The sequence below is a fragment of the Leuciscus leuciscus genome (assembly GCF_965113295.1).
Source record: "Leuciscus leuciscus genome assembly, chromosome: 4".
In the NCBI taxonomy this organism is placed as follows: Eukaryota; Metazoa; Chordata; class Actinopteri; order Cypriniformes; family Leuciscidae; genus Leuciscus; species Leuciscus leuciscus.
In genome coordinates, this window is record NC_138728.1 from 8,903,427 (window position 1) to 8,928,865 (window position 25,439).

General features: G+C 37.8%; 1 protein-coding gene across 6 annotated transcripts in view; it reads left to right on the forward strand.

Moving 5' to 3' along the window:
• kcnd2 (potassium voltage-gated channel, Shal-related subfamily, member 2) overlaps positions 1–25,439 on the forward strand; it is a 119,459-nt gene that overhangs the window by 86,392 nt on the left and 7,628 nt on the right. For 5 of the 6 annotated variants that reach the window (XR_014205088.1, XR_014205089.1, XR_014205090.1 and 2 more), the window contains 4 exons: positions 17,690–17,852; positions 21,088–21,186; positions 22,812–22,907; positions 24,914–25,155. Coding sequence is in view for 3 of the 6 variants with exons in the window: in XM_082166253.1 (XP_082022379.1) it covers positions 17,690–17,852; positions 21,088–21,186; positions 22,812–22,907; positions 24,914–25,155 (600 nt within the window). In the remaining 3 variants the exon portion in view is untranslated. The remainder of the gene's footprint in view (positions 1–17,689; positions 17,853–21,087; positions 21,187–22,811; positions 22,908–24,913; positions 25,156–25,439) is intronic. The other variant, XM_082166255.1, reaches the window with a different exon arrangement.

Sequence of the window (25,439 nt, forward strand, 5' to 3'; positions counted from 1 at the left end):
CAATCACACCTCCAAAGTGTGCACCCTGCTGAGTGATGACAGAGCGAGGGAACGGAGGAAGAGAAATAGTGGTGAAAGTAGAGAAGGATGAAGGGATGCAGAGACTCCACTGTGAGAGGAGGAACGGTCTGTCTGAAGACATTTATAACAGGCTTAATGAGACAACCTGTTTGTCAGACATGCAGAGATCCGCGAGTCCTTCAGGAGCGGCCGTGATGCCTGCGCAGTGGTGTTAAACAAGCAGCTGTACACAGAGATTTTTAGAAACAGGTCTTACTGGAATACCTTAGAGGAAAAGAGTTTGAGCTAAGTAGAGTGCGAACCGCAGGATGGCGAAAGACCCGAGGACAAGCTTGATTAATAGCCAACTTCTGCAGGCACAGGGAAGAGGAAGAGTCTGACTGTGGCCATTTTTAGTGACTTTCAGGCCATCTGAGATCAGGGTTTCATTTGTATATATAGACAGTACTCAGAAAATAAGATGACAGATCTGAGTCTGGCGCACTTTATGCCGAAGACTGATGCGATTTATCTGGAAAGACGCTCGGATGAGAGGTTAGCATAACGGATGCATAATTCCACTGGGGGCCGACGCACTGTAATCACTCAGAGCAAATTTGTGGAAATGATAAATTACTCTCGGGTTTCACATTTTCCTGTATAGTGTGTCACAGTTAAAAGGGACAGCACACCCATTAATGACAGTTAATGGATTTTGATGGTTTTAATAATTTTTCTTTTTATTTGAAATTGCTTTGTTTCTAACACAAAATATTTAGTCAGTCTAGAGTTGAAAGAAGTTAATAGCCTACTTTTATTCAGGAAAAGATGCATTCAATTGATACAATATTAAGACAATAAAAATGTTACAAAAGATTTACATTTCAAATAAATGCTGTTTTTTCTTTTTTTTTTACTTTCTGTTCATCAAAGAATCCTGACCAAAAAATCATGATTTAAGCTGTTTTCAACAACAATAATAAGACGAAATGTTTCTTGAGCACCAAATTAGCATATTATAATGATTTCTGAAGGATCATGTGACACTGATGATGACTGACTATGATGCTGAAAATTCAGCTTTGCATCACAGGAATTAATTACATTTTAAAGTATTTAAAAATAGAAAACTGTTGTTTTTATATTTCACAATAGGCCTATGTTGAGCATAAGAGATTTCTTTAAAAAATATTTAAAAAAAATATTACAGACTGCAAACTTTGCAATGGTTGGAACCGACTTTCATGTCCTTCCAAATCCGGCTTTAAAAAAACGTAATTTGTGTTTAAAAAAAAAAAAGAAAAGAAGAAGAAACTTGAGTGTCCAAAGTGATCTTGAGCTCCAAAACAGCAAAATAAAAGTATAAATTACTCAAAATGATTCATTCTTCTGAAGCCATACAATAGCTTTGTGTGAAAACCCTGAAATTTGTTCTCAGACCTGCCATAGCTCTCAAAAGTAATGTGTCCAAACCTGGCACAACGCATCTTGACATGTCAAGTGAGATTTTTGAGTGAGATTTGAGAACAATAAGTCAAATTCCAGTCTGTTCCAGCTGTATAATTATAAAGGCTTTCATTAAGATGTATGGGATCAGGAATGTTGCTAGCCAGATTTTGAATGTGTCATTTGAACGAGCACCAATGACTCAAATGTGCAATCACTAAGCAGATTTAGCTTTCTGATGTCCGCCACATCTGAAGTCAGCAGTCACGCCGGCCGAATGTTTTGTATTCCGAGTGACTCTGCCGATGATTGACTGTGCAAGAGCCCGTCTTAACACCACACTCATTAATCTACATCTGTTGTCATGGTTTGATATGAAAGAGAATAAATTAGCAGGCAACAAATCTTCTCTTCTGGCTGTGTCGTGCCCCCTGTTGGCTGGGAGCAGATGGTGTACGGGAGGGGGGAGAGTTCTGGACGGGTTTCAGTGGCTCATATTGCTTTTGGGATTAGAGTTTAGTTTAGGTTAGTTCAATTTGGTTTGGACATGCTGTGTGCAGGACCTCTGAGTGTCACCAAGGTTGTGCCAAGGAGCTGCATTGTATTTGAGCGCCCCCTAGTGGTGCTTCATTGTGCTCTGGCTCACACACACACAATCACTTCAGTACACCCTTAAACACACATTCCTGCAAATAGATGAAAACAATAGAGTAGAGTTTATCAAAGAAGTACTATTCTCTGAGCATGAAACGCCACGGATCAAAGCGGATCTCAAACGCCCTTCACAGCGGTAGATCTGCGTTCTCACTTCGCTCTGTAAATCAGCTTGCTTAAGAAGCGAGTGGCTTTGATTCGAAGTAATGGCGTGTGAAGCGGCGTTGTTTACTTATAAATACATGCTCCTTTTATCTGACGAGAACAGTTTGAGAAATTCTGGGTACATTTGCTGTTTTGCTTTTTCGTGTGAGTGTGTAACTGCAGAGTAATCACATTTATTGGCGCTGAATGTGATTACAGGCTCAACGGGGAGGCTCATTGTCTGACTGTATTTAGCTCATCAAACCCTGAGCTGAGCCAATATGATCTGTCAGGTGATAATCACACAAACACTTCAAGAAAAGCTAAATTTGCACATTAACGCATTGATAAACACAGCATGTGTGTTTGAGTTGCAAATTAGTACATAAAAATGGTTTCTGCTGCGCCTTAATGGCCCCTTTGTAGGGTACCTACTTTTTTATATTAAAATCCAGATGTAAATGCACTCGAGACACTGTGAATAGATCGCCACATCCAGAGGTGGGCGGATTGTGACTACAATTGGTTTAAACTAGAATAGGTTGTAAATTTGTCCATTTTTTTTTTAATCTATCAATAACAGTATATAATTAAAATGAGAAACATTTTTATTTTTATTTGCTCTTGCGAAGATTTTTTTAAAACTTTTAACTTTTATTACATTTTTGGCTTCTAATCCCTATTAGCATAATTATGCTGTAAACATTTGTATAATCGATAGGTTATGACAAAATATGTTTTTACATTGCTTTAACTCATAAAAATAAGTTAAAGTCCCCCTGTGGTGAAAATCAAGTTTTTAATGTTGTTTATATGTCTATGTGTGGTTTTTAATATGCTTTAAGACAAACCATGTGCAAATTCACAAGTCAGCACCATTGCTGAGTATTTTCTCCTTAAAACTGCAGTGAAGACAGTCTGAAAATCGCGGTTTGAAATCGCTGGTGTTTCTGACGTCACAAACCTTGTAACCAATCAGGTCAACGTGTGATCGTCAACGAGTGGATCTCTGAGCTGGTGTGAGTGAGTGGAGGCGGGGCTAATTTGCATATTCATATAACCACGTATACTAAATGAGGCAAGGGTGTAGAGTTACATTCAAGCTATTTTAAGGCATGAAGAATTTATTTCAAGGGGGAAAAAACATTTAAATATGTATTTGTTGATGATCAAAGGTGAGTTTTAAGGGATACAATTATTGACTACAGGGGACTTTTCAACTTTTTTATATACATAAAAAATGTATATATAAGTTCTACAAGTTTTAACTTATTTTTAAGTTAGTTTTAAGTAATTTACTTTGAAATTACTTAAAAATTCAAATTAATTGTACTTAAAAATTTGAAATTTAAGGCAGCAGCTGTTTTTTCACAGTGGTGGAAATGTCTCTAGCTCTTTTTGTATTAAAAATGGCATTCATACCTACAAAGACTTAAATACACATCTTCTATGATAAGCATGTTTTTAATTTCTGAACTAAACAAATTCCCTTTGATGTTTTTGGGGGTCATGAAAAATGGCCATCATCAGAAGAAAAATGCCTCATTAAAATGATTAAATGATTAAAAAAACATACCATTTGTGTGTGTGTGTATATAAATACATACACTCACCTAAAGGATTATTAGGAACACCTGTTCAATTTCTCATTAATGCAATTATCTAATCAACCAATCACATGGCAGTTGCTTCAATGCATTTAGGGGTGTGGTCCTGGTCAAGACAATCTCCTGAACTCCAAACTGAATGTCAGAATGGGAAAGAAAGGTGATTTAAGCAATTTTGAGCGTGGCATGGTTGTTGGTGCCAGACGGACCGGTCTGAGTATTTCACAATCTGCTCAGTTACTGGGATTTTCACGCACAACCATTTCTAGGGTTTAGAAAGAATGGTGTGAAAAGGGAAAAACATCCAGTATGCGGCAGTCCTGTGGGCGAAAATGCCTTGTTGATGCTAGAGGTCAGAGGAGAATGGGCCGACTGATTCAAGCTGATAGAAGAGCAACTTTGACTGAAATAACCACTCGTTACAACCGAGGTATGCAGCAAAGTATTTGTGAAGCCACAACATGCACAACCTTGAGGCGGATGGGCTACAACAGCAGAAGACCCCACCGGGTACCACTCATCTCCACTACAAATAGGAAAAAGAGGCTACAATTTGCACGAGCTCACCAAAATTGGACAGTTGAAGACTGGAAAAATGTTGCCTGGTCTGATGAGTCTCGATTTCTGTTGAGACATTCAGATGGTAGAGTCAGAATTTGGCGTAAACAGAATGAGAACATGGATCCATCATGCCTTGTGACCACTGTGCAGGCTGGTGGTGGTGGTGTAATGGTGTGGGGGATGTTTTCTTGGCACACTTTAGGCCCCTTAGTGCCAATTGGGCATCGTTTAAATGCCACGGCCTACCTGAGCATTGTTTCTGACCATGTCCATCCCTTTATGACCACCATGTACCCATCCTCTGATGGCTACTTCCAGCAGGATAATGCACCATGTCACAAAGCTCGAATCATTTCAAATTGGTTTCTTGAACATGACAATGAGTTCACTGTCCTAAAATGGCCCCCACAGTCACCAGATCTCAACCCAATAGAGCATCTTTGGGATGTGGTGGAACGGGAGCTTCGTGCCCTGGATGTGCATCCCACAAATCTCCATCAACTGCAAGATGCTATCCTATCAATATGGGCCAACATTTCTAAAGAATGCTTTCAGCACCTTGTTGAATCAATGCCACGTAGAATTAAGGCAGTTCTGAAGGCGAAAGGGGGTCAAACACAGTATTAGTATGGTGTTCCTAATAATCCTTTAGGTGAGTGTGTGTACTGTATATATATATATATATATATATATATATATATATATATATATAATATATACAGGGGAACTTTTCAACATGTTTATAAGTTATACAAGTTTTAAGTTTTAAGTCAGTTTTAAGTCATTTACGTTGAAATTACTTAAACATTCAAATTAATTGTACTTAAAAAATTGAAATTTAAGGCAGCAGCAGCTGTTGTTTTTTTCAGTGGTGGAAATGTCTCTAGCTCTTTTTTAGAAATGGCATTCATACCTACAAAGACTTAAACACACATCTTCTATGATGTGCATGTTTTTAATTTCTGAACTAAACAAATTCCCTTTGAAGTTTTTGGGGGTCATGGGAAACCCCCCATGCTTTAATGCCTCATTAAAATGATTAAATTCTTGAAAAGAAAATCCCCAAAAATCCTAAAGATATTTATAAATGAATAATTCATGATATTTGTACAAAAAATACCTTTGACTTTTTACCTAAAATATATTTTGAAATGTAATATTTAATATATAAATATAAATATAAATCTGTATACTCACAGACATACTAACTTTATGACTGGAATTTAAAACAGTTTTAAAACGCATGAAATCATTATGAATAAAAAAGTAAATTTCTAAGAACCTATGATCGTTTTTTTTTTTTTTTTTTTTTAAATACTTTTTTCCCCCCTTTTCTTTATTCATGGTACACTTACTGTCATTGACATATCTGAAGTATAAAAACGTTATAAACTAGACATCTGTCTGACAAAAGAAATCAGCATCAATATTTTAAAATTAAGTCAATGATGGAACATCATCAGGTAAGAATCCTTTGTAATTTTAATATGTAAGTGCTAAGTAGAGATACATTGGAATGCAGCAAAATGCAATGCAGCCACACACAAAAAATCCAGATACTAATCTGGACACGAAACGCAGTGTAAAGTCGACCTGTGTGTGTGTGTCTTTGTGATTTGGATGTGATAGTGTGATGGATCAGTGTGCGAATGAGGGATTGCGTGGTTGCCAGGGGTACCACCTCTCTTCACCCCTTCTCCAAAAAGAGATGGATGACATGGCCCGCAGCACCAATTTGGCGGATGACAAGTTCAAAAGCAGACGGATGAGTGAAGCAGCCCAGGTGGGCTATTTATAGTTTGCCCGCCTTTCATCCCTCTCCATCCTTGGCTCAGTTTTCCCTCTCATTTCTTATTCCGTGAATTATAGCGGCTCTACCGGAGACACTCTTTCAGAGGGAACAGGACTGGTTTATCCGTCACGGACTCCGTAACGAGTCAGGTGTGTGTGAAGATCTTATGATGAAAGATCGTGATGATCGGGATTTAACAGTTCTTCTGCTTCCACAATGCTCTCATAACCAGGTTAACAGTCATAACCAGAAAACTCCAGCTCTGATGTTTAGAGCTCATTTCTGTCGAATGAGTTTAAACCTAGTCAATTTGTTGAATGGAGCTGCAAATACAAGACTCTTAATTGTAGATGAAAGCAGAATTGCATCATGTATGCAATCACGAATGATTGGTGTTTCTAACAAAATTGGACTGCAAAATCTGCCAATAAAACTTCTACTTCTAAATTCGTCATTCATTTTCAGTATAAACACACACACACACACACACACACACACACACACACACACACACACACACACACACACACACACACACACACACACACACACACACACACACACACACACACACACACAGAGAGAGAGAGAGAGAGACTATGGGAACCCAGTGGAGACAGTATTACTGGATTAGAGAGAAATATGGCATCTGCATCTGTCTTGCCCAAGGCCTGGTTGACTAATTGTCCTCTCTGCTCGGGTCTGTAGGTGGAATGAAATGTCAAACTGGAGCTTGTCTCTGAAAATGTGTGTGTGTGTGTGTGTGTGTGTGTGTGCATAATTTAGTGAGATTATGTGTGTGTGTGTGTGTGTGTGTGTGTGTGTGTGTGTTTAGCTCTGAGCTGAAAAGGTATGCAATAAATCTTTCATTTCACAATTGTTTGCGTTTCTTTCCTCCCCATGCGAGTGTGTGTTTGTGTTTGGCCTCTCCTTGAGGACAATCAATGGAACTGACAGAGACTGAGTCAGATCTGCATTCAGACAAATGCTGTTTTTTTTTTTTTTTTCTGACAGCTCTCAGAAGAAACATTCAGTGTGTGGGTGTATAAATATCACATCTGCTTCTATATGTTTGTGCATAATGGGTATATCTCACAAAAACTCTCAAAGACACGTCCTTGTCATGATTATATGGTGTACAATAGGAAGGGGTGAGAAGCGTCCTTGCGTTGGCAGTTATGATCTGCTCTTCTAGTATAGATCTGCTTGCAGGGACCCTAAGGCTCGTTGGAGCCAAAGGCAATCCACCATATCATCTATAGGACGGGCCGACTCTGTATGCAGTAATGAGAATCTTCAGGAATAATGGGAACTACAGCAAAAAAAACTAAACAAAAAAACCCACTCAAGATACATTACAATAATGAGTTTTTGATGGGAAATATAACAAAGTAATTGCAGATTTTTATTGTTGTAATTTTGCCATAATATTTCTGAATTGTAACTTTTTCACTCAATTGAAACCTCACTTCTTATAATAGCAACTTTACATTACTCAATGTGACTTAATGTCTAAGTTTGACTATTACTTTATTTCTCTAATTTGGACTTGTCACAATTTTATTACTTTATTATTAATATATCATAGGATTAATTCAGATTTGAATTCGTTTTTATTTTTATTCTTCAGTTTTCATTTTAATTTTAGTTTAAGATTCAGTCATTTCGTTGGTTTTCAAAATTTTCATTTGTTTTTGTTTTTATAAATATTTCATTTTAGTATTTATTAATTTTAGTACTCCAACCTAAACCTATTTATTTCAGTTAGTTGCCAAGGCAGCAAAAATGCAAAATATTTATATATATATATTCCAATATAGACAAAAACAGCTAAAACATTCTTCAAAATGTCATGTGTTCTGCAGGAAACATTAAGTCATTCAGGTTTGCAATGACATGAGAGTGGAAAAATGATGACGGAATTGTAATTTTTGGCTGAACTATCCCTTTAATTGTCTTAAAAATAGACTTCCTTTATGCATTTTTATTTTGGTGGGATGGGTGGGTGTGAAATAAAACCTGGACATATGTTCTCAGCATGTTTTTGTGAAACCCACACACTGTAAGAACAGCGGTTGTGCATGTTTATGTGTGTATTGGTGTGTCAGGTTGACAGACAGCTACATATGTTCTGTCTGGAGAAGGTCAGTTATCACAGATTGAAGCATCTTCACCCTCACTGCTGGAACCTGTGTCAGACACAGCGCTAAACATTCCCTCAATGTTCCGTGGACAATTTCCGAAACATTATTGCAGCATAATGCCGCTTGACATCAGCGCCACTCTGTGACCTCTGCTACTGCCTCAATGATGTTATATCTATTCATGTTCTGCCCTCACACCTGCTTTCTTTCTCCTACACAGTGTTATTGCACATTGGCCTTTGACATTTGATGCGGAGTTTTCCTTTGTGATAATGTCAGGGACAGCTCATTGATTTGACCTCGCTCGCTTGCCATATGCCCAAATAGCTTCCCTCGGAAATAGAGGAATGAAAAAATGAAGCCATTTCTCACATTCAGCGGCTCTCTTACGTGCCTTTCCATAGCTGCCCTGTTATGACAGTCTGAAGGTTAAATTATACGGATATATTATATGATGGATTATAGATACAAAATCACATGTTCAAGAGGCAGATGAAAAGATGACCTCTGAGTCAAGTGTGTATGTGTGATGTTTCGCAGAAGCATAACTGTAGTGGAATAGAACATTAATTATGGCATGTCGGTGGACATGTGTTAATGTACTCTTCTGCTCACACACGACCACACAAGCACCTGCTGCAGGAACTATAGTGGCACTAATGTCGTCTCATCTTCAGATGATGTCCTCTGATCATTAGCGTTGGTGCTACTGTAGCAATGGCATTATTTGCTCATCCAAATCTCAGCCCCAGCCATTTATTTTGAACTTTGAGACACGCAGAGTGTTCTGACACACTAATCAGACCCATTTTGTTTGCTTTGCATCCTGTTCTTCCATGTTTCTGAAGTAGTGTGCATATTAGCATTTATTAACCTCTTGGTAGCTCTAAACAAAATCAATTTAGCTGCATATGTTAGCATTTTACTTTCTATTTCAACAACATTAGCAATTCCAATGAGAAAAAAAACAAACATACAAAGTTGAATTTCTGAACGAGGGTTATTTGCATTCTGCCAACATCTGTGAAGGATTTGTCCTTGAGTTTTTGTAGATTCCATGTGGAGCATCTGTTGCATATGCACAATACTTATACGGTGAGAAAAGGCTGAAGGTTTTTTTTTCCCCTTTCCTCTGTCTAATGCAAGAGGCAGGGGAGACTCCCTCAGTTCGACCAGGTGGGTCATTAACATCCACACATAATAGCAGTTATGTGATCATAATTATGCAGATTAGCACTTAGTCGTGACATAAGTCCTGTTGGACCGAAAGCAGAAAATAATTACGTAAACACATTAAAATCTCTTTAGTAAACAACTAAATCACATAAAACAAACTTCCAGAGCCTCAATTATTGCTGGAAATAGTGCAATTATTATAATAGGTTATGTTTTTTTGTTTGTTTTTGTTTTTTGTTTTGTTTTTTCGCAGCAAAAGAGAACTGAGAATGGAATCTAGCATTGTCCTATAATGAAGGCCAAAAACTTGCAGAAACAAAGGTCAATTTGTGCATTGTGGCATTTCAAAATGTGTTGAAAATACAATTATTTAATGCAATTTAAGTAATCTTGCCATGCTGATTAGTTAAAGCTTGTTTAAACTTTTATACGCACCTAACAAATGATATCATGCGCATTACCATTGTCTTTCAGGTCAAGTAATGTCATTGTGGACTGTCATGTATAAAAACGCTAATTTTAATGCAATACAAGTGCGCATTGCAACAGGCACTATAAAATGCTGTTATCCGTTTTCTCTTTCAGGTCAACTATGGTGCGCAACAGTTTAAAGTAAAAAAAAAAACATGTTAGTTTGTTAAAGTTAGCTTAAACTGCTTTTGTAGCTGCTTAGCAAACATTAGCATAAACATCACCAACCGTTTTGTCTTTAAACATGCTTTGTAGCTACCTAGCAAAATTTTTTGTGTTTCTGGTCAACTGTCTTGTACACAGTAACTAGTTGACAGTTGTGTCGTAGCAACAGTTAGAACAAAATCTTGCCACGCTAATTAGTTAAATTTAGTTTAAATGTGTCATAGCTTAGCAAACATTAGTGTAAACTACCATCCCTTTTCTCTTTCAGAACTACTGTCATAGTGGAGCAGCAGTTTGAAGAAAATCTTTAACTTCTAGTAATTTAACTTCTAGCTTACGCTACCATCTCTTTTCTCCTTCAGGACAACAACTGTCATAGTGAAACAACCGTTTGAAGAAAATCTCCTCAAGCTAGTTTTTTAAAGTTAGTTTAAACTGGTGCTGGAGCTATATAGTTACCCGAATAACAGCACACTCTTTTCTTTCTTTTTCTTTTTTACTGAGGTTTGTTGCCACCATAGCTAGCACAAGATCAATCATCAAGTATGATAAAAAAAAAAAGGATCATATGCTTGATATGTATCTGCTTAACAATTACATTTGCATACTCACATTTGTCCTAAAACGAATAACCCGTTTCCTAGAGTTTTCAGCAGAGAAGATTTTAATGTTGTTTAGCCTCTTAGCATACATTAGCATCTCGACCTCTCTTCTCCATTATCGATTATTCACTCTAAGCTGGACGCAGTAGGGAAATGAGATTGCTCTAACTGATTGGGTTATGAGTGTATCATGTTTGCCCATAAAAGCTCATTCACCTTCCTCTATTTCAATGTCAGCGTATCCCAACTTACCCCCGTTCCTCATTTATGCCATCAGCGATGGCCTCGCGCTGTTCCTTCCTTCTCCATATCCCATCATGTTTCACACGCTGTTCCCCGAGCCGTGACACAAACGGAATCACCAGCCACAGCGCCCAGCTGTGTAAAAATGGCTGATCTGTCCATATAATGATCATTAAGTTTGATCTCTGGAAATTGAACACTTTGAGCTTCACGTCCATTGTGCGGTGAGAGTATTTTTTTCTTGGACACTGAGCTCAGAGCTTTATCTCTGATTGATCTGCTGTGAGTAAGAGGAGCAAGAGACCAATCTGTGGGTTTATAAGAAAAGATAAAAGACCCTTATCTTCTTTCTCTCCCTCTCCCTCACATTTATGCATCAACGAGAAGTTGCGTTTGAAAGCCAGGAGATCATCTTTCACTTTGTACTTGCTTGAGCTAAGAGCTCGGGAGGTTGATGCGATAAACTCTATGTGCCTGTCTCACCTCTACCCATGCTCAAACAGGGGACATCTCTGATATGAGTCTGAATGAGTGCCTGTCCACAAATGGGATGGAGGCAGAGAGAATGAAAAGATGTAGGAAGGTAAGATGGGATAAAACAGATTGTTGAGCATTCATGGGAGGGATAAGGAAAGCATAGACAGAATTATTGATGAGGGAGGGAGGGAGTCTCATGTGAAGCTTCCAACTGCCTCGCCATAAAGCATTCACAAAAGCCTTTCATGAAACCGTCAGTTGTGAGATTTCACCTACAGTGCTGTGCCCAGCCGTAGCAGAGGAGAATCAGTGCTCAGTAGTGCTGCTTGTGCATGACACACACATCTCGCTTGTTTTGCTTCCTTCGCTTAGATGAGTTGCGGAACAGTGTCAGTCCTTCTTGAGTTCATCTAAGGTGGGACAAATCTCAGCATCTGTCCACCAAAAATTTTATCTCATGTATTTAGGTCTATTAGTGCTTATTTTCAAGGTCTTTATTTACTGACAGCAAGTCAAACTACTTAATGCTTATACTTTTCCACAAACTTGCCCTAAGTGTAACATTTACAGGCATAACTTGTTATCCAATGTCTGTGATACAGGCATGAATGATTCCTCCAATAATATGATGAAGACAGCTGTGCTATTAATTTTCCAAATGATCAGACTAATGATTTTCGCCTCGTGGTCGATAAATCAGGTGAAAAAATCCCCTTGGTTAGAATATAAAAAAAATTGCTGCCTTAAATTAAGTACAGTTAACTTGGATTTTTAAGTCATTTCAACTTAAACTACATTAAACTGACTTTAAAAATGAGTTGAATCTTGGTACAAGATTGTCCTATTCAAATCAATGTGATAAACGAATTAGCTCAAAAGTAATCTAAAAGTGATCAAAAAAGTAGTCTGATTATATTACCATGTGTAATGTAATGGATTGCATTACTAACTACATTTTTTTTGTCATGTAATTTGGAATCAGTACAAATCTTGTAAGTAATCTACCCTGGATTGCTCCTTAGCATCATGACCGTGAACTGTTCATGGACAGCGCATGCTATTATTTTCAAGCGAAGCGGTTTTCTCATAGCAGACAAAAAAGGGCCAAAATAAACAATGTCGTTTCAACCGTTACGAACACCTTAGCAAATGCTGTGAAAGTTTGCGGTTTGTTTAGATTACTTTCAGCACTCTTACAAATTATATTTGCATAATGTCAGTATGCGAATACTGCGTGAATACGATTATTCTGTGCTTTAAAAACAGTAACATACAGTATGCACATTACAGGACAATAAAACAAGGAGAGTGACATTTCCCTCACGTGCGACTCACGTGTGAATAAGAGTTCGAAGCCCAGACGGGCTTAGTTAAATGGAACGCTCTAGTCATTAACTCAGGCTCCTAATATTCTAATGAGTGCTGAATTTGTTAGACTTGATAAGCATATTTCATCTCCAATCAGTCCAGAGCTTCATGAAGCAAGAGTTATTAAGTCAGTGAGCTCTGCGTTTTTTAATCTCACTGTCTCTTTATGTCCATCCACCCTTCTCTCATTTCACATAACGCTAGAGCCGAAGAGCGAAGATATGGACTCGTAAAGTGTGGGAAAAATAGCGTGTTTTACTGCTTTTTTAGTCACGTCAGGAGTCTTTCTGTCTCTCTGTCTCTCTCATTGGATTTCGAGCTCCCCCTGTAATCTGCAGGACTGTGTTTGGGTTTACGTGCTCTTACAGCTTTTGAGATTGTGGGTGTCTTTGATGGCCTGTTTTCTCTGCCGGCTGATTGGATCGTAATTGCTCTGTGTCCATCAAGGTGCTCTCAAAGTTTCTTGCAGAAGCAGTGCCAGTTTAATTAGCTATAGTTTGAGGACGAAACTGTCCTCAGAAATTGGACTAAACCTTGCTTTGGAGATATCCTTAAAGGTAAAAACGATTTGTAAATATTAAAAACGATTGTGAGAAAGTTTCAAATAAAGTCACATTGTAAGAGAATATAGCGAAACAAAATAAAATTTTATTCAAAGAAAAAAATCATGAGAAACAAAGTCGCAGATGTTAGATATAAAGTTGGAATCACGAGAAAAGGCCAAAATTGTGAACTACAAAGTCATATTGTGATATATAACGTTGCCATTGTGAGTTAAAGTTGCTATTATGAAAATGATGTATTTACGAGAGTCGCAATCACAAGAAACAGAGTTGCAACTGTGAGATATAAAGTTACTTTTTGAGAGATAGTCGCAATTGTAAGAGAAAAGTCACAATACTTAGAAATAAAGTTCTCTTTACAAGACATTGGTGCATTTATGTGATATGAATTTGCAATTACAAGAAATATTAACACATTAAACACATTTAAGATAAAGTCGCAGTTACGAGAATCAAAGTTGTGAGATATTAAGTTACATTGTGAGAGGTAAAGTCACAATTACAAGAAATAAATCACAGTTGTAAGATAGAGGCCCGGTTTCACAGGCCTAATCCTGGCTTAATCTAAGCCATGTCTTAGTTCAATTAGGGCATTTAAGTCGTTTTTATAAGCGTGCCTTAGAAAGAAACATTACTGGTATGCATCTTGAGACAAAACAATGGCACTGACATATTTTAAGATATATCAGTACAAGTTGCTTTCGATTAAAACAGCTAAAACATGCATTTTAGTCGACTGGGACTATCTTAAGCCTTGTCTGTGAAACTGGAGGATAAAGTCTGAATTACAAACTGAAACTCTAAGATCTCTAGAAGATGAATTTACTGACTTGTGTATACCAATATCATTAAACAAGATGTATTCATACGTGTTTTTGTGATTGCCTTTATTTGTTCTGTGCTGCAGTGAAGTGTGTGTGCTGTTCTGAACTAGAATCATTTTCTCCGTTTTCTGAGTGGCCAGTACAGGTCGGCTGGGTTAATTGGGATGCTGTCATACGTAACAGTACTGGACAGTGAGCAGCAAGGAAATGACAAACGCAGAGAGCAAATTAGAGTCCTTGCCGTCCCCTCTAGTTCGCTTCAAAACACACACACACACACACACACACACACACACACACACCTGACTGACACAGTGCAAGGTCAATATCTTTTATTACGTTCAGGCTGGCCTTGGAGAATCAAAATGCGATGCACACACACTTTGCAAATAACAGCTTAGTGTGCGGATTTGGATTAGCAGCTTGTGGCCGACATATTCATCATGTACACAAATCTAATTATGAGGGTAATTGCCTACAAGGGACTTTATTGGTCCCTTATAATAAGTCTATTGTCTGTCGGTGCAGGGGATCACAAAGCTCTCTATTGATCAGTCATGAATACCGCTATAGCTCATGCGACCATTAATATGGATATTTTTCAGGGCTCTGAATGACTGGGTCAGTGTCGTCGATAATGTCGGCCACGGTACAGAGCAGAAACGAGAGCCTCTTAACTCTTTGCGTGTCTTGTCTTTCTCTCTTTCTCTCTCACTGGCATATTTAATTACAGGCGTTTAATTGGAGAAGTCGACTCTGTGCCGTCCGTAATTATGGCTCAGTCTTTGGAGGCTTTGTCGCATCGGGCCCCTTGAGCTCATCTTCTCTTCGCCGTAATTCAATTAGATCCGTCACATAGAGCACGGAAGCCTCTCAGCACCGCTACGGCATGCTATGCTCTGCTTTTAGTATCTCACAATGCTAATTTATTTATCTTTTTAATTCTTTTAAATCATAGCATGTGTCCTTTGAGAGGAGATGAGTACCGGAAAAAGCTCTGTTGTTCATTTCAAAAAAGACTATATGGACCACATGTAAATTGCCATGATGTTTATTCAATACATGCATTTTCATCTTAAAGTGACAGGGATGTTTTACAGAATTTGTTTGTTTCAACTGTTTTGTACATGAAAAGTCAATGGGGTCCAAAACAAACCTATTGGACCCCATTAACTTTCAGTGTTGAAAGTACAGTAATACAGATTTGGGATGGGTAAACAAGTCATGCAGTTATTCTTCTAAAGACCTACAGTATATGCATATCTCACAATTGCAACTTTATCTTTCACAATTGTGACTTTATTTCTCATAACTGTGCTTTAATCTCTATGTAACAATGTAAGTCATCATTTGTTTCTCATAATTGCAGCTTTCTTGGAAATGTGACTAGTTCTCGTAATTGCAAATTTATATCATATATTTCTCGTAAATGCAACTTTGTTTTTTAGAAATGTGACTACCCAATTGAGATTATCTCTCACATAATAACCTCATATCTCACAATTTTCACTTTCTTGGATCTCATAATTGTGACTTTTTCGTAAAAGATGCATTTTTCTCTATATTTTACAATACTACTTTGTAGCTCGCAATTTTGTCTCTCGTAATTGCCACATTACTTATTGTAACTGCAAGTTTTATCTCAAATGCAACATTTGAACATGCAACAGTCATACAGGTTTGAAACGAAATGAGAGTTAGTACATTTATTTTTGGGTGATCCTGATTTTTCAACGAATGGAAGATGGAGGTCTAGCCTCAGGTCTTGGCCCCTGAAACATATTGTATATCACTTCAGTGGTCATAGCAAAATAATTGTGATGAAAAATTATAGAAGGCATATAGGCCTACCATGGTGCCGAATGATTGCAATATTTCTATGCATTTACATGCTACTTGCTGGTGATGATCCTTATTTGTTAGCCACAAGTATCAGCTAAATGAATATATGTAAATGTCATTCAAAGAATACTATGGATTTAAAAAAAACTTTTTTACAAGTGCAAATAGTAAATATCACCATCAAAATCTTAAAGTGGCGCTGCTGGAATGACAGCTTGGATACTGATGAGATGAACCATCATTCTGTTGACTAATGGCAGATCGTCTCCTGAATGCCAGTGACGGAGTTGGTTTGTCATGCGTTGGCCTGCTTTAAAAAGACGGAGAGGAGGTGGTACAACAGAAGGGGTGTGTGTGTGTTTGTTTGAACAAGAATGAAATCGTGCCAGTACTGTGTGTTCTCAAGACAGCATGTTCACATAAATGCCATTTTAGGACGACATTGTGAGGAATATGAGCGTTTTGGATCTCTGTAATGGTTATTATTTTAATGTCATTTTAAATTGAGAGTTGGGAAGGAGGTCAGAGAACTTGATCTCATAGCATGAAACTCAGCCCACACACACATGCAGCTCTTCCACCACATGCAAATAGTCTTTTTTTAACATCGAGTTAAAAGTTTGAAGTTGTTAAGGCTTTATGAGGAAAAAGCCTGCGGTCAAATATAGAGAAAAAAAAAGAGATTTTCACACAAAATTTGAGAGTGAACATTTGCCCCATGCTTTACGGTTCTCTAGTGCCCCCTAGTGCTGTCATCCGTTTCATTACCAGATGAAATCACCTGAGCTGGTGGAAATGAAGCATGAATTAAAAACCAGCTTGTGAAGGTCTACAATATTTCTGTGATTTCGGGGTCAATGAAGTGATGGAATTCATTTAGCTTATGCTTTTATCTAAAATGGCTAATGTTTTGCCTGGATCTATGAGGCTATTCAGAAAAACATGACTTGAATACACCTATTTTATGATGAACATTTTTTATTAAAATTCATTTGGATAAGTAAAAGTAAGTTAAAAAAAAAATGTGTAGGTGCTCTTATTGAGATTGTAATACAGAAAAAAGTCCCTTTGAAAGGCTGAAATTCTTGAAGAACAAAACGTTGGCAAATTTGTATGAAAATATATTTTAAACCCATGTAGACCATCATGACTGTGTGTGTGTGTGTATATATATATATACATACACAGTACTGTATGTACTTTTGCACAGTACTGTATATGTGTGTGTGTGTGTGTGTGTGTGTGTGTGTGTGTGTGTGTGTGTGTGTGTGTGTGTGTGTGTGTGTGTGTGTGTGTGTGTGTGTATGTGTGTGTATATATATATATATATATATATATATATATATATATATAATTTAAATAACTTTAAATAAATACATTGTGTACACTCAAGGCTAGTGTAAATAAAATATATTAGTACTATTTGCCTGATGGTTACACTCCTTGACATTTTTAGAGAGATAGAATATGCATCTTATTTTTATATTTTGAATTTCTTTAAACTAGTTTTTTTTTCTAAAGATTTCTGCTTTTTATCATCATATTTTTTCACTGAACTGTTGCCACTGACCCATATATATGTTGTGACTCTGTCCTTTTCTGTGTTACAGATATGGAGACATGGTTCCTAAGACCATCATGGGGAAGATCTTTGGCTCTATTTGTTCTTTGAGTGGCGTGTTGGTGATCGCTCTTCCCGTTCCTGTCATTGTGTCCAATTTCAGTCGGATCTACCATCAGAGCCAACGTGCAGAGAAGCGGCGCGCCCAAAAGGTACCCTACACCACCACGGTCCACGACCTCTGACCTCACAGCGCTAAACGGAGCTGGGCTCAAATGTAGATGTTCTCTTGAAATACAAGCTGGTCTGGCTGTGGCAAAGAGATTAGTCCCTGACAAGACCATGAACACACAAGCACATGAATGACACTGGGATAGTATTTAATACAACTTGGCACAACGTGCTTGTGACCCAGATGTCTGCACGCTGAGTGGTGTGTGTGTCTCTGTGGTATGTTAACTGCAGGTCTCTGTGGAACCATCATTTCTAGTGCATGGCCAGATCTCATCCCGTACTTCAACACAGCAGACAGAAACACAAACACACAGAAACAAGACAGACAAGCAGAGAGAAACTTTGAGAATTGCAGATAGAAAGAAATTATGAGAGAATAGAACAAAAGGGAGAACGGCCACATACACACTGCAAAGTTTAAAAGCACAAGCTTTTCCAAGTATGGAAGCTTGTATTCACCATTGAATATTTAAAAAGTCATTGCGACATTTTATCCCACAATTCAAACTTTTTTTCTTGCAATTCTGATTTCATATCTCGCAATTCAGATTTGTTTTCCCCGCAGTTCTGCGTGATATAAACTTAGAATTGTGAGATATAAACACTCAATTGCGAGGGGAAATGTCAGAATTGTGACAAAGTTGCAATTACCTTTTTTTATTTTATTCTGTGATGGAAAAAGCTCAAAATTGCAGGTTATAAACTCAAAACTGCTAGAAATACAGTCAGAACTGCGAGTTTATATCTTTCAATTCTGACATTTTTTTCTCAGAATTGTACGATATAAACTCACAACTGTGAGTTATAAAGTCTGAATCGTGATATATACGTAAACTCGCAATTCTTTTTTTTTTAAATGTCAGATTTGTGAGATAAAAGAACTCGCAATTGCGAGAAAAAAGTCAGAATTGCGAGTTTATATCTCTCAATTCTGACCTTTTCTCAGAATTGTGATATATGAACTCGCAATTGTGAATTATACAGTTGAATTGCGAGATAAAAAGCTACAATTACCTTTTTCATATTGTTTTTTTATTCCATGGCAGAAACAAGCTTCCATACTTTATAACTTCCATAAGTTAATCTCCTAAATACTTAAATTTCGTTATGCCTCGGCTCGAACAAGTGGAGAAAATAATTTTGGGTTTGCTGTTATCTCAAACTTTACACTTTATTTTAAGGTGACATAGTTGCATGTTACTGCGTGTACTTACTATAGTAATAACAGTAAATTATGCATAATTACAAGTAACTAACCCTAAACCAAAACCCTAACCCTAACCGTGACTCTATAGCAAGTACATGTAGTTGATTAATATTACTCAGTACTTATTTGAGTAAATTCAATGTAACTACGTTTCAATTAATTCCCAAACCTCAATTAATATGATTACTTTTGCAATTAAATTTAAATGCAAGTTTTACAGCCCATCTGCACAGCGACTGCCATTATAATCAACGAGAAGCTGTCCGCGCACACGCACTGCATTTATAGTCGATGCATTAGCCAGACGTTTGAATTTATTATGGCACGAGCCTTGTGATCTGTCATTACTTTTTGATATTATTCCTACCGTAAATCATCATTTCATGTGCGTACGGAAAACAGGAGTCACTTCTGAACATGCAATGATTGACATAGTGGTTTAAACCTCTTCATTAGCAACATCTGTCAGCATTTAGTAAACCAAATTCTATTGTTCATGCCATTTAAAGTAGTTTTGTACGTACTACGCACAATTATTTGGTCATCATCAAACTTCTAAATGACAGAACTCTGTGTACAAGAGGAATCACCACTGTATTTAACTGCAGTGTGTACTTGGCCAATGAGACCAGGCAAGGAACAGATGCTGTGTTCTAGCCTGTTCTCCTTTGGGGGTGATCAGAATACAGACGTAGTGATATCACATCATGTCTCATTAGATGAGTGTCTTCTCTTAATTTAGCTGTTCTTCTCCAGCCACAAGTAGTTCAGATATCCCACTGCCCCTCTGCGCATGGATAAACAGTACAAGCAGTCCACCCAAGAACAACAGTCTGTTTATCCAGTTAACTGGGAGCTGAGAACGAGAATAGAAGAGGGGAAAATGAGACAGGAAGTCAAGTTTGTAACAATACCAACATTTCAGAAGTTGATATACCAAGACCCTTATAATTTTACAATACTGAAACTTAAAGGTATAGCGGAGGATCTTTCCAAATTTTAGATAAGACCCGCCCTCTCCACTTTTTGAAAAGTTTGATTGATTCACCAGAATGATTGACAATTAGGAGGACCAATAGTTTAGACTACCCACCAGGAAGTAAAACATCCTCCGCTATACCTTTAAACAAAAAATAATTCTTTAATGAATAAAATATTTATAGCATTCTGATATTTTGACACAAATTGCAGGTTTTTGTTCTGGTAATCTATCTGGAGGATCTATACACACATACACACACTACTGTTGAAATGTTTGGGGATGGTAAGATTTGTAATGTTTTTGAAAGGCGTCTCTTATGCTCACCAAGGTTGAATTTATTTGATCAAAAGTACAGTATAAACAGTAATATTGTGAAATATTATTTCAAATAACTGTTTTCTATTTTAATATATATATATAAAAAAGGAATTTATTCCTGTGTTGGCAAAGCTGAATTTTCAGCAGATATTCTGCTGATTTTGTGCTAACATTTCTTAATATTATCAGTTGACCAGTTAATACTTAATATTTCTGTGGAAACCATGATAAAACATTTTTAGGATTCTTTGAGGAATGAAAAGCTCAAAATATTTATTTGAATTAGAAATCTTTTTTATCATTATAAATGTCTTAACTGTCACTTTTGATCAATTTAATCAATCCTTGCTGAATAAAAGTATTAATTTCTTTAAAATGAATCTTACTGATGCCAAACGTTTAAACAATTTATATATAATTATTATTTGTATATGACTGTATTTTTATATATTTTTTATTTAATTTATTTTATATATGGTGTCAAAATATTTGCTCCTTGCAATGTACATCAAGCCACATTACAGAAAGACTGGTATTGTTACAATTTATTTTTTTAGCAAAGTACTTTCAACGGAGAACATATGACACATTGCCATTCTTCATGTCAAACATGAGCATGCAAACCTCCAGTCACATTCACAGCCACATTGATCACGAGAGGAGGACGTGTTAGGCTAAACGCACGTGTGTTTGTCCACCTGAACAGAAAACCAGGCTTGCTAGAATTCATGCAGCGAAGAGCGGTGGTGCTAACGCTTATTTGCAGTACAAACGCAATGGAATGCTGGTGGACGCAGAGGAGGAGGTAACGGTGGAAAGCAATTCGCCGGGGTCTCTCTTAATGGAACGTGACATGATGGGCTGGTGCTGGTGCATGTGGACCCCTCTTCCCCCCTGGCCGTTCACCTCTCCGCCAGGGGGCCGGGGTCCAGCAGGGCTGTCCCCATCAACGCTTCAGTGGTGTTCCTCTAACTTTCTATCTTTCTCACTCTCTTTCGCTCTTTCTAACGCCTAGACCGGGTACGCCGGCACCTCTGACTGGTGGCTGGTCATGAGACCATCAATAATCGTGTGTCCTCTTTTCCAATGGCAGTGCGGTGCATGCGGCTCTGCCTTGCGGGGGCCACTCCCATCCGCTCCAGTTCCAAACGGGGCCCCCTGTTTTTTACTGCAACCCTTTTCTCCATCTACTTTATCTCTTTATTACTTTTTGTATCTTGTCTACTTGTTTTAACAGATTTTTCCGACAACTACTATTCATGCATTTTTGAGTGAATTTCTCTCCGGACTGGTTTTTGCTCGCTCTCTCTCACTCTCTCTCTCTCTTCATGACATCATCAGAACTCATCACATGGAGGAATGAAACTGTCTGAGCTGCATGTCATTGATTGGCCAGCATCTAAACGGGAGGCGGGGTTTAATGTGAGGCAGAGACCATGAGGCGTGTTGATCGAGTGCCTGCTGATCATATGCAGGTTCTCGAAGAGCAGCGCCCTAGTCCGGGGGTGTCCAGTCCTGCTCCTGAAGAGCCACTATCCTGCACAATTTAGCTCTAATACTAATTAAACGCACCTAAACCGGCTAATTTGGCTGCATCCTAAATTACATACGTCCCTACTAGTAGGCGAAAAACAGTATGTGAAGAGAATAGTATGTCCGAGTTCACGGTATTTCATAAAACGGTAGTCGAAAAGTTCCCAGATGTCCTACTACTTCCGGCGAGATTCTGAAATGCGCATCTAATGGACACTTTATCCCATAATGCCACAGGAGAGAATTTGTGAAGGGACACTGGTAGATTACATGACAATGACAACATTCCTGGATTAAATTCATACTATATAGAACATACATCGCAAAGTACGCAAAAGAAGTACCTACTCAGAGGGAATACGATTTCGGATGTGGCCTTGGGAATTGGATTGGTGTTGGGGTAGGTTGGAGCTACAATCTGCAGAACATTGGCCCACCAGGAGCAGGATCGGACACCCCTGCTCTAGTCGCCTGGTCACTGCGTCATGGTGATTCATTAAGGCTGTACTGAATTTGGGTACGGTGGCCTTCATGGTTCAAATACAGCAGACACTCATTTAGACAAACTTTTCCAAATACTGCTTATTTTTCAAATAATTTGTATCTATACACAAATTCAATTGACATTTACAGACACAGAATACTCTTGTACCTGTTGTCCACTGTTTTTGAACCTAGAGCTGTCCGTCAATGTGGTAATGTTGAGAGAACAGGACGGGGCAGTGACCTATCGCCTACCATTGTCACAATGAAGTGGTTAAACGTTCCTCAGCATTGTCTCAACGTTGCCGGATCATTGTGAGAATGCAGGCCTTGCTGTCATTGGTCTAGTCTTTTCTCTTAGCTTCTTTCTGCTCTGATAGGTTGATAAGCAGTGTTTTTCTGTTTCTCCAAAAGGCATCAAAACAGGCGGGCCAAGCTTTGGTATGTAAGACCAACCCCACTTTTGAGACCCAGCATCACCATCTCCTGCACTGCTTGGAGAAAACCACGGTAAGAAACCTATGGAGAAACCTTTACACATACAGTAACTGGAAGTTTTTCTCAGCAATTCAGCGTTGCCATTATTTGATCTTTTTGATGCACAGTTCTCCTAAAAGGCACACTAAGCACATCTGTAAGAATGTGAGAAGAGGTTCTTCTACAATTTTATATTCTTTCTCAGCTGTTTTTTTAGTACCTTAAAGAAGGTTCAATAGCTACTGGACAGGTGTCTGTATTGACTGTATTTAAAGTGGAAATGAAAATTATGTTATCATTTATTCCACTTCACATTGTTTCAATCCTGTATGACTTTCTTTCCTCATAGGATCACAAAAGGAGAAGTTTGGCATATTATCCCAGGTGCAAGAACAGACACTGTAGAGTTACAAAAAAAATGCTTAAAAGTATTGTGTAAAGTACATACAAATATTTAATACAACTTATTTCCCAAGTACAAGTGATATTTTCCAGGTTTTTCTTATAAAGATAAAAAAAATAACTTCGTGTTAACAGACTGAAATTTGAGTTGATATTAGCTGACGTGATCGGTTATGACATGATAAGCAATGCTTTTTGGCATAATTGAAATTAAACGTGGCACGATTTCATTTTCATAACGTTTAACAACCAGTGCCTGACTTTGTCTGCACCCTTGTGGGTTTGCCCTCTCAAGCTAAATCATTAGTCAGGCACTGGCATGAAAATGACAGCCACTGTTGTCCCCTGCCAGCTAGACTCATGACAGTCTAGAAAACATACTGTGACCCATTCTTGCTTTCCTAGGGCACTAGACTTGAGACATTTGAAAGGAAAATTCCAGTGTCCTGCTGAGGATGCAGGACTGTTTGAGAAACAGCCAAAACAGTAAATCTGGATTCAAGGACAACCTCTGATCTTTGTTTTGACTGGCTCACATTATCAAATGCTTGTGCAATATTTGTTTTAGAGACAAAGGGATTTGAGATTATTCTTTAAGTTCTTGTCAGCAATTACTCAAACTAATGAGAACTCAATTTAGACATAGCACTAAAAACAAATTGTGCACAAATGCATGCAGAAAATCTTCAGTATTTAATTATTCCATTCACATATATATTTCATTAATATATTAATGAAATATTTCCAGAGGTGTAAAGAATATCTGAAAACCATACTTAAGTAGAAGTACGGCTACCTTACAGTGAAAATGGCTCCATTACAAGTTACAAGTCACCAATTACAATACCACTTGAGTAAAAGTCTTAGAGAATCTGATTTTAAAAGCACTTAAGTATTTTGATCGTACTGAATGTAGGCTCATAGATGCACTAGTCCTCGTCACCTCAGAGATATGCCAGTGAAAAACAAGAAACAGTTGATTTGTGGGGAAAGCAATGACACATTTATTTTCTCAAATCAAAATCAAACTCAAGACCTCAAAATTGCAATAAATCAAGGTCGACACAACAGCCTCTTAAACATCTACAAACACCCAAGTCTCAGTTAAGCTCAAGTGCTTGGAAAGAGCATAAGTAAAACAATAAGGTTCTTCAATATAACGGATAAATAAAAATAATGTTAAGTAAAATTAAAAAGTCAAAGCCTACTTGCACTGGACGTGCTGGTTTCGGCCTCATCACCGACTGCAGTCATGTCCTCATCTCATTTATGAAACTCCTGCGATTCACAACTACCCGCTAATGCACTTGCATTCGCATAAAGTAGCCTTGTTGACAAGTTTGGGTGAGTAAGGGCAAAACGCACAAGATATTGTACCTCCAATGCCCTGTAGATGGCGATAGCACTTCTTTTGTAGCAGAAATAAACTGCTGCAGAAAAAGTTAGCACCACTCATCTCAAATGTATTGGAGTAAAGAGTACATATACTTATTCAAAAATGTAGTCAACTAGAGAATAAAAGTTGCTAATATCTTTGATACTTTAGTTAATAATCATTACCCACAATAATATAATAATCAAATACCAAAATCAATCCTTAAAGTGATAAATACTTCCTGTTTCGTTTTCTCTTTCAGAATCATGAGTTTGTGGATGAGCAAACCTATGAGACGAGCTGTATGGAGGTTTCTCTAGCGAAGGCGTCCATGTCGCGTTCTTCCTCGATGTCTTCATCTCCGCACGGTCTGTCTTCCTGCTGCACACGCAGAAACAAGCGCAAGAGCTTCAACGTCCCCAATTCCAACATGGTCGCCGGCCGCAGGGGCAGCATACAGGAGCTCAGCACCATCCAGATCAGAGAGAGACCGGTTAACAACAGGTGCTCTCACAGCACTCATGCACACTTACACACACATAAGAAGGAATATGATGATATATTGGCCGTGGTCTGAATATAAATATAGATATAGATATATAGATATATATATAGATGAGTCCGAGTTGTGTCTTATTATATTAGAAGTGTTTATAATGCTGACTTTATGAAAATGGTGGTTATCTAGAGGGGTGTGTATGTTTTTTGTATTTTACCGTCCGGTGAGCAGTTCTTGAAGATCTAGTGCATATTGTTTGTTTATTTATATTATTTATGTTAATTTGCCA